This window comes from Nothobranchius furzeri, chromosome 6 (assembly GCF_043380555.1).
Source record: "Nothobranchius furzeri strain GRZ-AD chromosome 6, NfurGRZ-RIMD1, whole genome shotgun sequence".
NCBI lineage: Eukaryota > Metazoa > Chordata > Actinopteri > Cyprinodontiformes > Nothobranchiidae > Nothobranchius > Nothobranchius furzeri.
This window is the reverse complement of record NC_091746.1, coordinates 61,639,661-61,651,981: the sequence shown is the minus strand read 5'-3', so window position 1 is coordinate 61,651,981 and position 12,321 is coordinate 61,639,661. Positions and strand designations below refer to the sequence as shown.

The 12,321-nt window shown below is 40.3% G+C and overlaps 1 protein-coding gene across 4 annotated transcripts in view; it reads right to left on the bottom strand.

The window, feature by feature from the left end:
• Positions 1-3,105: 3,105 nt before the first annotated feature.
• Positions 3,106-12,321, bottom strand: part of ntng2b (netrin g2b) — a 124,493-nt gene continuing 115,277 nt past the window's right edge. For all 4 annotated transcript variants that reach the window (XM_015943031.3, XM_054744501.2, XM_054744502.2 and 1 more), the window contains 2 exons: positions 6,820-6,954; positions 3,106-5,750 (listed from right to left, as the gene is read on the bottom strand). In XM_015943031.3, the coding sequence (XP_015798517.1) occupies positions 5,527-5,750; positions 6,820-6,954 (359 nt within the window). In that variant the 3' untranslated portion in view covers positions 3,106-5,526. The remainder of the gene's footprint in view (positions 5,751-6,819; positions 6,955-12,321) is intronic.

Genomic DNA, 12,321 nt, shown 5'->3' with positions numbered 1-12,321 from the left:
CCAGTTTACACCATTTTTAACTTTTGATTTGAACCAACCCGATAAAAAATAATGAAGGTTTAAGCAGCTTTTAAATGTTTTCATGGAATAATTGTATTGATTTCCACATCAGAATAACACTAAAAATCCTAAAATCTATTTACGTCATGTTGCTTCATTTTTCCACCAACATCTCATGTAAACATGCTTTTTGCATTTTTTTCTCTATCATTTTAAAACGTCATTTTAATGCACTTAAAAATTGTGTCTATTTTTCCATAAATACTTCAGAGATATTTACAGAAGAGTGAGGAACTGAAAAATGTCCTGGTGCTCCTGGTGGCCCGGTCGCCGCTGGCGGTATGTTGCCACCGTTTGTTTATTTTCTTTTTGACAGAGATGCTTTTTTCTCCATGGCCCATGATGTTTTGCTGGGTTACGTTATGAAATGCGTGGAACTCACGTGGGTGAAGGTGAGACTTCATCTTATTTCCGGGTTGAATGGGAGTCTATAGGCCAATAAAAAAAAATTCTGATTCCATTTGATATGTGCCATGGATTTATAATGTCCGTGAATTTTAGAGGCACACACTTATTTTCGACAGGCTGGAAATGTTGCTTTAGGTTTTGTGAGAAAACATGTAGTGGACTATAAATGCTCGTCCCACCAAATTGACGTCATTGAACTAAACAAGAAGAAAAATGGCTGGCTCCTGATATTTCAGAAAAAAAGGACGTCTCCATATTGCCAAATGTAATATTTGATATGTACGCATATCCTTGCTCTGAAAGGTTCAAATTAATAGCGTGTGTGTGTGTGTGTGTGTGTATGTGTGTGTGTGCGCGCGCTACAAATAGAATAGCTAACAGAGCGACCACCACTCCTAGATTTAGTTTTCTTTTCCATTTATTCTATAAACCAATTTATTCTCTCTGCACACTCAGCAGAAAAAAAAGAATAATTTCTGTGTTAAATTATGCTGTAAAAGGAAAGAAGAGCCACACAACATATCTGAGACATTAAAGCACCGGATTAGACCTTTTTTCCTTATTGTGAAAAAATTATGCTTCAAGTTTTCCATTTTTTATACTGCTTCTCCAGACATAAAAGCTCTTTTTAAATCTTTTGTGAAGCTAAAATAAGTCCTACTCCCATCAGCAAAGCGGTTCCCAGTGACTTCTGGACACTGTTGGGTTTAAAATGAAAAAATAAATAAATAAATAAATAAAATGAAAAATAAAATTAGGTTTGTAAAGATGAGCAGTGCCTTGTACAAAATGAATGAAATAGATCCCATGAATGAGCACGAGCATTTTTCTTTAGTCCAGACTTGTGCTTTTCATAAAGAAATGGATTGGCACGTTGCTATTAACCGTGTTTCCACTAAAGGAGTTCGGGGACATTTCTGGGAGGGGGAAAATTGACGAGGTGATACAATGGCTCGGTCCAGGCCCAGAGTCGGTCAGCCAGGCACACAACTACCTACTGATTGCTTTGGCGTCCCCTCCAGGCTGGCGCCCTTATGCGTCACGTGCTGCACTACATACTAGAGCTGAACGATTCTGGAAAGTGATCTAATTGCAATTTCTTTCTTCAATATTGCAATTGCGGTTTAATTCACGATTATTATCTCAAAGGGCTTTTCTCATATTTTTCAACTAGCAGAAGCAAAAAAAAAAAAAAATCTATGTAACTTGAAGTGAATATAAGCAAGTTTATGTATCTATATACTTATCTACATATCATATCTACAAGTTTATTTGCCTACATTTACATAAACACTCACAAGTAAAGACAAAATTTTGTATTTGAAGGTGCAATCATGCTTTGCAGCCAGGAGCACATCCCTTGAAGGAGCATAGGTATTAGCAACACTTATAAAAAAGTAATTTGCAGTGTGTCCTGTTTATCAAATTCTCTTGTGTTTAGAGTTTTTGACGTCTTGTCCATGCAAAGCTTCCGTAGTTCAGTTAAGTTCATAGTAGTGATGGGAATTCCGGCTCTTTTTAGAGAGCCAGTTCTTTTGGTTCAGCTCACCAAGTAGCTCCTCAGATTTTCTGTTGCGTAGAATACATTTATAACCAAAATAATGCTAAACTTTATGTAAAATAATTTACTAACGTAAAAAAAGCAATATATCAAATGTTTATCATTTCTATGGATTTAATAACTGAACACTTTAAGAAATCTCCACTTTCCGACTGCTGGCGCTCATTTTCTCACCATCTTCGTCGCACTCTCCTCCCTCTCGCTCGCCTTTTTCTCCTCATTCCCTCTCGTCTCCCTCCTCCCACATGTGCTCTGCTGTGTGTCTGTCTGAGTCTGATCCTCCCTCTTCCCCGCCCCTACTGCTCTGTGTGTGGACAGTCTGGACACACAGTTACACATGTTGACCAATCGCCTGTAGCTTTCACCAAGGCAGGGAGGGGGGGGGGGGGGGGGGGGTACGGCTCCCAATGACGAGCCGGCTCCCGTCGTTCACTTCAAAGAGCCGGCTCTTAGAGCCGGTTTGTTCGCGACCGACACATTACTAGTTCATAGCTGCTGGCCAAAACTCCGTGGAGTAAAAATCTCATGGTTTTCTGGCTTCACTAAAATGTCTGTACTTATTTGATTGATGGTAGTTTTTGCTTTTTATTAGACTCCAAATGTAATCATTTGACATGTTCCTAATTCATAATTTGTAAGAATATAATCGGCGATATTAGCATTAACATCCCTATGGGTTTTTCCATGCATATTAGCATTGTGCTAACCACTCGCTGCTAGTCAAATCGCAGCCTTTGCGATTAGAAAATCTCCTTTTGTCATATTACAATTTAATTACATATGCATTTAATCGTTCAGCTCTAATGCATACCCACCTTTTTGTGCTACTGCTCTCATGTCTCCATATTCAGCCCTTTCAGGACTTCCCTAAAAGACTTCAGCATATCACAACTGCTTCAGCAGTGTGATGTCACTGGCTGGCACCAAAAAGCATCTACAGATAATAAAAATATTTAAAGTTTTATTCTGTCAAAGTAAGCCATCATTTAATCAACTGAGAGGACTGGGAGAGCAGCTTAATGTAAAAAGTGGCATTCAATGACCAGAAGGAATGCAGTTTTTTAAAAGAGACAATATGTAGTTTTTACCTTTAATCAAAAAGCTGTGTTGAAAATGAATAAAATTTTGTCCAATTGTTGAAAAATATTGGCAGCTTTATAACATACATATAACCTTAAAAATTGGGTCTAAAGTACTGCGTCTGCCTCCGGTGCACCCCAGGCCTAACTCTTCTAATCTTACAAATGCCAGTTGTTTTAGCAACTTCTGCCGATGTAATTTTCTTCGGAGTTACAACCAACTAGCGCAAGTAAACCACAAGTCTTGGTCAGCGACTCTACTGGACCATTCCAAGTACCTACCACAGCTCAGCTACTCCATTGGTTCCCGAAAATGGCCCGGAGAATAGTCCACTGGGCCGGTGTCGGTACAAGATCTGCTCGGGTGCAAGATCGGCTCGGGATCCTTCGACTGCCGATGACGTCAAAGTGTGGCAAACCCACTCGGACAAAATACAGCACACATCTATACTGTTGGAAAGAATTTAGCAGTTTCGTTATTAAAATAATGTTTCTTAAGACATAAGTTTGTGTTTATAATGGTATTTGTAAAATAAAACACTATATTTTATTCATAATGTTGAACTCCTCTTTGAGCACATCCCTTGAAGGATCATAGGTATTAGCAACACCTGTGAAATTATATTTGCAGGAAAGAAGTGTGTCCCGTTTATTGAAGTGTTTCGTGTTTAGAGGTTTTGACGTCTTGTCCATGTGTAGTTCAGTTACGCTCATAGCTGCTAGCCAAAACTCTGGAGTTAAACGTTTTCTGGCTTTAGTAAAATACCTGTCTGTACTTATTTGATTGTTGGTAGTTTTACTTTCTATTAGACTCCAAATGTAATCATTTGGCACGTTTCCAATTCATAATTTGTAAGAATGTAATCAGTGATATTAGCATTAGCATTCCTATGGGTTTTTCCATGTATATTAGCATTGCGCTAACCACTCGCTGCCAAATTGCAGCCTTTGCGACTAGAAAATCTCCTTTTGTCACATCGCAATTTAATTGCACATGCAGTTAATCGTTCAGCCCTAATATACATGCAGCTCTATGCTAAAAGTGTATTTTCAAAGAGGTAATGATGGATTTCTTTGTAAAAGGTGTCCATCTTTCCAACAGAAAGATTTGCCTGGACTAACGTAACGTGATAACAACGTAACGTGATTACGTAATTCCATACAGTTCATGTTCAGCCAATCAACTACTTTGACGTCATCGGCAGTCGACGGACCCCGAGCCGATCTTGCACCCGAGCAGACCTTGTACCGACACCGGCCTGCTGAGGTGAAGACATGAGCATGAAGCGAAGTTCCGGTAAAATTACCCTGAAGATCCGGTGGTGGAAACACGCCAACTTTCATTGAGTCGGGGAAAACAACAATAAAAAAACACAACCAAGAAGGCAAACAACAGTCATTTTTACTGTAAGCTTTACAATCAAGTGTAATAAAATGCGCATTTGGAATAGTTGTAAATGTAATTTCTTTGTTTGTTTTTTATAATTTATTGTAACTTCAAACAAAAATAATTTCTACAAAAAATATTCAAATAATGTCATATAATATTGTTACGTGGTTCATATCCTTTCTCTCTCTGTTAGACGTCTGATTAGCTTGATTAAACTCTGCTTCCTGAATATTGTGAGAGGATTAAATCTCGTTAAGTATGGCAACAATCACTCATTCCTCTAACAATCATAATAGTGACTAATTTATTCTTTAGGATTCATGACCCCACCCATCCCCAGATAGTATAATATATGTATAATCTCAGCAACTGCTTGTGGGCACATTTAGATAAAATGATTAAACGTTTGATTTAGGGAAAAAAAAAAGAAATCAAGTCTCATCATTTTTCAAGAAGAAATTAAACCTGGGTATTGTACTATGTAGGCCGTGGCAGCAGAACTAAACAAGCTTCTTTTTGACCTGTCAAGTGCCTCACTCGCACGCTGAGTCAGACCACACACACACGCACGCACGCATACACACACACTCACACATTAGCGACCTTTAACTCAACCAAGGCAAAAGAAGAACTCAAAGGGTCTATGTGAGGTTACAACAGCCATACCCTTAGAAGTGAAACAGTGGTGATTTAAGTGTTTTTATGCTTTTTGGTTTGATGCACATTGCTCCAGCTGAAGAATAAAGGGAACAGTGGTTGGTATGATTTCCATCCCCTTTTACTGGAACCTTTTTCCTCTGAGGGGTTTGTCTTGGTCTGTCTCACACCTGGGCACACACTCGGTGTCGTAACAGTCCTCTGGAGGTGTGTGTATTCACGTGTGTTTGCAAGGTTTAGGTAGTGTTCAGTGAGAGTGTCAAGTGCTGTTGTGTGCTTTTCTTTGGGGTCCATGATTTGTCTGGTCCTCCCCATTCTGGGTCACCCCCTCTTTTTGTCCCACAAACACACACACTTTGAAGGGTAGGGGCTCAGTGGTGTGTTAATGTGGCCAGCAGGTAGGTCAGCAGAGTGCAGAGCAGCAGGGTGGCCGTAGAAAGGTGTGGCGAAGAAGCGCCGTTGCAGTCCTTCCCCGCCTCGCAGCGGGACTCTTGGCACAGAACCCCTTTATACTCTGGAGGACAGACGCACTTCTGGTTCAGGTAGCACGTTCCTCCGTTCAGGCAGAGGAGCATCTCCTCGTCGCAAACATTAGCTGTGAAAGAGAGAGAGAGAGGGGAGAGAGGGAGAAGCGGTGTGGACATCACAGGGATGGATTTGCAGAGGTAAGTAGAATGAGTGTGAGGAGTTGCAAAATCGTGCAGCAATGTGAGAAAAAAGATTGGCGTTAGGAGCGTAGGGGAGTGAAAAGCACAAAGATACAGGAAGAGATGTATGGCAAAGAGAAGCATGAAAAGACAAGGAAGGGGCAGTGTTAGAAATGAGAAGATAGGAAGAGATACGGCAGGAAGAGAGGAATCCAGGGCAGGAAGAACAAAGAGAGGAACATAGCAGGGGAAGGAAAAGGGGAAAGATAAATTCTCTTGTTTTGTTCCTCAGGGACAAGAACAAGTAACACCTGCCTTTTTTTTTCTTTCACTTTTTGTTGTTTCTGCAGCCTGTTTTTTTAATCTGCCCATTTTCCTTGAGCCGGCACTTTCTCAGGGTCAAGTCAAAATTGTTTTGTCAAACCCAGCAAAAAGCAGCCTTGCACGTGTGATTTTAGCTACGTAATGATTGGAGGAGCAGTCGTTAAAATGCTAAAATCTGCATAAACACAGTAGCAGTTGGACTTTTAAAAATACCTGACCTGAAAATGTTCTGCAGCCAGAAATAATGCCATGTTCTAACATTTTATTTACTTGGTTGTTGTGGATGTAGTCGCACCTGAGACAACTGGCTCCCTTGCATAGGAGCTCTTGATGTTTAACCTAAAACAAATGGTGCTACTATTAATTACACCATGTTCTCTATTATTATTGATGCATACGTGAAACTGCATTCATGTCTGGTCTTTTTGTGCACGTCCACCGATGGTCTATTTGCGACATGGGCACCTGACGGGATTGTGGATGGCGGAGGAAGGCGAATCTCTGTAATAGGGTTAAGGTGTGACAGAGTCATCCTTTCAAAGAGCAGACGACGCCTCTAATGAGCTACATGATCTGTTCCCTTGTGAGTAAAGAAAACATCAGGAGTGGCGTGAGTTAAATGGACTGTGCTCTTGAGAAGGCCCTGGAAAAGGCTGCAACCTTTCAATGAGTATTGGGTCTGCTCATACTCACGGTAGCAGCCCTGCTTCCAGTAGAAACCCGGCACACAGTCGTCACATTTGGCTCCCGTGGCTCCATCTTTACACTGGCAGAAGCCCGTGTTGTTACACCGGTCATGGACGGAGCCCAGCTGATTGCAGTTACACTCTGAGGGAATAAAACAGTGTTAGATATTTGACCATTGAGTTCACTCAAACATATTCATAAGTCTTTTCCCATTAACCCAATTTTTGTTTTTGTCTTTAAGCAAATATTCCTAATTGAAATTTGTGAAAGGTTAACGTGGGAAGTAGACTTTTAAGTAGGAATGGAAAAACTCATTGATGTGTGAAGCTGCCTGTTCTTTAAAGGTGACATGTCTCACCTTCGTCTCTACTGCCTCTATAAAGACTCCAAACATGAAAAAAATCAGTGCGTGGTTTTAGGAATTATCAATTTAATAATCATGTATGAGGACTGCTGTAAAGACACTGACACCAGTCAGTGACTCGATGCAATTTGCCGGGTTGACTTTGTTTTTAAACACCTTCGTTTGGTAAAACTTATAAGTTTTAACCAGGTGTTTTAATAGTTGATCATTCGTCTTTTAACGTTAACCTTTTTGAGTTTGTGTGCGTTTTTAGAACCTTTTTATAACAATAAAACCCTTTTAATATCCACTGCAGTTTTTATGTTATCCCCATCCTTCACATTTTACCATCTCATGTCGGGGACGTAACACTTGGGTCCACGTGGCAGGGGTGAGGAGTGAGTACCACCTCACCCCGCCACGTGGACCTTGCAGATAATTAAATATCTGTTAAACTCTCAGCGGTACAGCTATAGTGTGATTTAAGACATTTTCATTTGCATGTTATGACTCATGTCCCTGAGTTTGAACAGCACAAATACACAGACGTGTACTCAAGTTCTGCTTCAGGTTAAATAGTCATTTAATCCACTTACTGGCATACACAAGATATTTTACAGCCTTGAAAAAAACCTGACTTCCTTCCCTTCTAAGGCTGATAAACAAAAAAGACAGATGTCCTTTTATGTCAGAAGGTACCATGCATCTCAGATGTTGATGGAGCCGATTCAACCTCACAGAAGTGTCGGCTCTTTTGATCACATGATGCCTGAATTCAAAGGTGGGAGCCATGAATATGGTTTTAAAATAAGCTGAGGGGAATGCTGAAAACTTTTTGTCATGCTGAATAATTTAACAGTGTTTTGGAATTCTGATTCAAAGATGTTCATCAAAATGGACTTCCAAACATTAAAGCTGATGTATTCTGTCAGAAAAAAACCACACACCTAATGTCTCGTTTTTACAGATAATGATCATTTCTCTATGTGCTCAGTGGTTTGTAATGAAAGAGTCAGAACACCCCAAAAAATCTTTATGTGGGTATTTTTTTGCATTGCAAAGACATTTCCTTAGAGATGGATCAGAATAGTTGAACTGGTCATAGTAGGACAGGCTTTATTCCTCCCTCATTCATCTCAATGAATTGTGTAAAAACACACCGGTTTTATCTACTGGCTGCTCCTGTATCATTATCTGAAAACTATGTAAAAAAAAAAAAACTTTTTCTCAGAAGCCTTCCAGTATCTTATTTAGACCCTCGAATAATTATCTGAGTGAAGAAGAAGAAGAAATCATTTCTATAGCCCTCTCAAGATGAAAATCACGAGGCGCTTCACAAAAACAAAAAATGACTGAGATAAATTTCACTATAAAGACTATAAATATCATTCCTGAGAAGACGTACCCTTACTCTGAGAAATCTGAGTCCACCACTCAGTTGAGTTGCTAGTTTCTGTAAAGAGTCTGGCTCAATTTCTCATTTCGTACACGTATTTTAACTATTACGACGGATTCAGTTTGTCACCAACGTAAACACTCAAATGACTGAGTACATGTAAGAAATATCGAGAGGAGCCAGTTGAGGTAGCTCGGGCTTTTTGTTGGCATCATGGTGGAGCCTGAAAATAAATGTAAAATAATGTCTTTGGAGGCAAAGTAAAGCGCTAAAACCAGAGTGAAAATTGACGTGGTCTACACTCGTTTTAGTGATGAAGACCACAAAATCACAGACTGATGGTGACCTGGCTTTAATGCTACTGGGCTTCATATTTTTTGTCCAACAGTGCATCGTTTAATGTTGTGTCTTATTTTAGCAGAGATGTGACCAAGTCACTGCTTTGCAGGTCACAAGTAAGTCACAAGTCTTTCCAGTCAAGTCTCGAGTCAGGTCCAAGTCAAAGACAACCAAGTCCAAGTCGAGTCCAAAGTCAATGATCTGGAAGTCCAAGTCAAGTCCAAATCCTTAACTTTGAATTTTCAAGTCATAATCAAGTCATCTGTCCAACTTCAATTTAAGGAAGACCTGATGCTGCCGGGGCAGACGGCTCCTCTGATGGCGTTTCCTTGCCTTACCTTACTTGGCTCACCTGGACTCAGCCAAATATAATTTTTACTTGTGTGTGTCTGTGTTTGCATGTGCGTGCGTGTGTGCACTTGCATATGTCTGTTAATGTTTTTAACCTGTTGTGGGAATCTGGGGTAATTTTGTAAAGCACTTTGAGTAGCACTTTGTTTGAAAAGCGCTTTATAAATAAATCTGATTGATTGATTGATTAATGACACTGATAAGAAATGAATTCCAGAAATAAAGCTTCTTAAAGCTTCATTTACTTGCTCAAACAGCAGAAAGTGCAACTGAAACTGATTATAAACTAAGAGCTGCTGCATTTAGCAGTAAATCAAACCCAGAACGAAGAATGATTTATGATTTTTGTCCATGTCGCACCACTTTTGTGCTAAAATATCAAATATGCTCAAGTCATCATCAAGTCAACAGATGCAAGTTAATTCAAGTCACAAGTCATTGGCCTTCAAGTCCGAGTCAAGTCGTAAGTCTTTATAGATTTTAATGAAGTTTCTGGCATAACTTGAGACAGACTAATTGCTTTTCTTTTACATGAAACTTAAATTTAGATCAGCTAATTTATAGATAAATATTTATTAAAAATATCTGATCAGAGATAACCAGGCATTTTTGTTTGTGGGTCATGTACATTGGCATCAAAGTTGTTTGTGAGCCAAACTGAGGACGCCAAACTGCGTAAAGTGCGTTTGTGTCTCTGGAGACACTTGCGTGACGTGATTTCTGTTGCCACGATCCGTGTGCCAACATGCTGGCAGATGAGCTGATGGGGTTTTATTTGTGCTCAGTCTGCCTGATCCTGTGTGTGTCCTGAACATGTTTACCCTCCAACCTCCTGCAGCTCACACACAGATGGATCCAAATCAACAACAAATTTTACCTCTGTGGACATGCAAACAGAATAACCTCAACTCAAAGCATGTGTTGAGCCACAGAATAAAAAGTTGTAAAGGAATTTTAGCCAGAAATTAATTGCATGTCATGCTTTTCCTTGTTCTGCCACTTCAATTTAAAGGTGATCATATGATCGCTGGTTTTAAGGATTCCTATGAATACATATACTGGAGTTCAGCAAAGGTCAGGTGTTGGAATACACTTGAAGTCCTAAAAATCCCACCGAAACCTCAAAAAAGTGTTGTTTTTGGTCTTATACGAGGTGTGCTGCATTTTAGTGCCCAAAGAGCCTTTACTAAAGGTTTAGGGTGTAGCCATTTATAGAAGGCGCCCAAACACTGTTAAGCCCTGGTTAAAACCTGTGTGATTTGTGCCACATGATAGAAATTAAGATGGAGATGATCATGCAGGGCGTTCAATTCAATTTAATTCAAATTCAAAAATACTTCATTAATCCCAGAGGGAAATTAGAGTTTCAGTACACATAAATCTGAGATCAGACATACATGACAAGAATTGGGACTGTGGTCATGCGCAACCCGAGTCGCGCTACCGTAATAGATCAAGAGGGTTTATATCAGGGTAGAGTCAGGGGGAGGGGAAAAAAGGCACTTCAGAGGTAGGGGCTCGACACACGGGAGGCGACAAACGACCGCGATCAGCGAAATTCGTCGCTGTCGCTTTTAGTACCTGACACACGGAAGGCGATCCGCGGCAGCGGCAAAGCCGTCTACGCGTTCTGTTCCATGGTGAAATCGAAACTTCCGTTGTTTTGTTTGGCTGTGTCAGGTTGGAGGGAATTAAGGTTATTTAAGCAGTTTAGAGTTAATAAAGTGGTAGAAATGATGTTTCACAAGCTAAAGTTATGTGAAATCTTACTTCTGATTTTACTATATAAAACATAATAATAATCAACTTCTCCTTCATGTTTGCTCGAAGGTGTACGGAGCATCCTGTCCGCTCATTGGTCAGTGAATGAAACCTCCGTTGATTGGTCCTCGTCCGAGCGACAGCGATGAAAAGTAGAAAATATTTCAACTTTCTGGGATCGCGTCGCTGGATCACCTGTGCACGACACGTGCACGAGCGCAAAATTTCACACGCACGTTTTTCGCTTAGTAGGAGGGAGACCCGCGATTATCGCTTTGTCTCGTTGAAAATGAATGGAGGAGAGGTGATGTCGCCTCCCGTGTGTCGGGCCTATTACCCTCAACAGAGAGGGTAGCTTTGCTATGCAAAAAAAAACACCTCAGACAGTTCAGCTAAAAGTTGATAAGGTCACAACAATTAGAGAGAGATACGGTTTGGATATAAACATCACTTTTGTTTGCACATATTAATGTTGGAAGTGTAAATCTTAGAATATGTGTCCATCTGGATCAAACCTGCAGCCAAATGTCAGCAGTTTATCAAACTGAAGGAAAGAGATTCTTACAAAATCAAATTCATTTGGAGCCCTGACCCCTGCCAGGGTCTCAGTTCATGTGCTGAAATAACAGCTACACAGAGATTCTGACAGATGAAATGGTCCTAAAGCCTGAAGTTCAGAACTTGTTTTGCTTTTAGACAACAAAAGCAGAAAATGATGTGAGTGAGAGCAGCTTTGTTTGGATTTCAGCTATGTTAAAATTCTGGAAACCCAACAACACCGATGTGAGTCAAGATGGGTGAGTCCATGAATGTTAAGTGACATCTGTCATCCTTTTCAAATTCTACAGTTTCACCGTCTATTTCTAGTTTGATGTCAGGCACCCACACCCCGCCCCTCAGCCTCTGGCCGGAGGGCAAGAAGCCGGCACCTTCCCATTGACCACCACTGTGTCTGTTAGTTATCAATAAACAGAGCTAAATAGCAGCAAATAAAATCTATCAGCATTGTTACACACAGAGCTATAGGCTGCACAAGTAAACAAAAGACAGACAAAGTAAAATTTACAGGTTTCCAGCAGGTAAAATGCACCAAATGCAATGGTTAAGGCCAGTTCTTGTGAATAAACCACCCACATTATGACAAAGTCTCATGACAGAATAAAAAAGTAAAAAAATCTGCCCCACATGTCCAGAAAAAAAAAGTTATAGCCATCTAATAAATTACATGCTTTATTATATAATTATGCATGACCGCGGGGACGAGGAGCCGGCCGGGGAGAACCAACTGACCGAGAGGAGGCAGCGGCAGGTAGGAGCT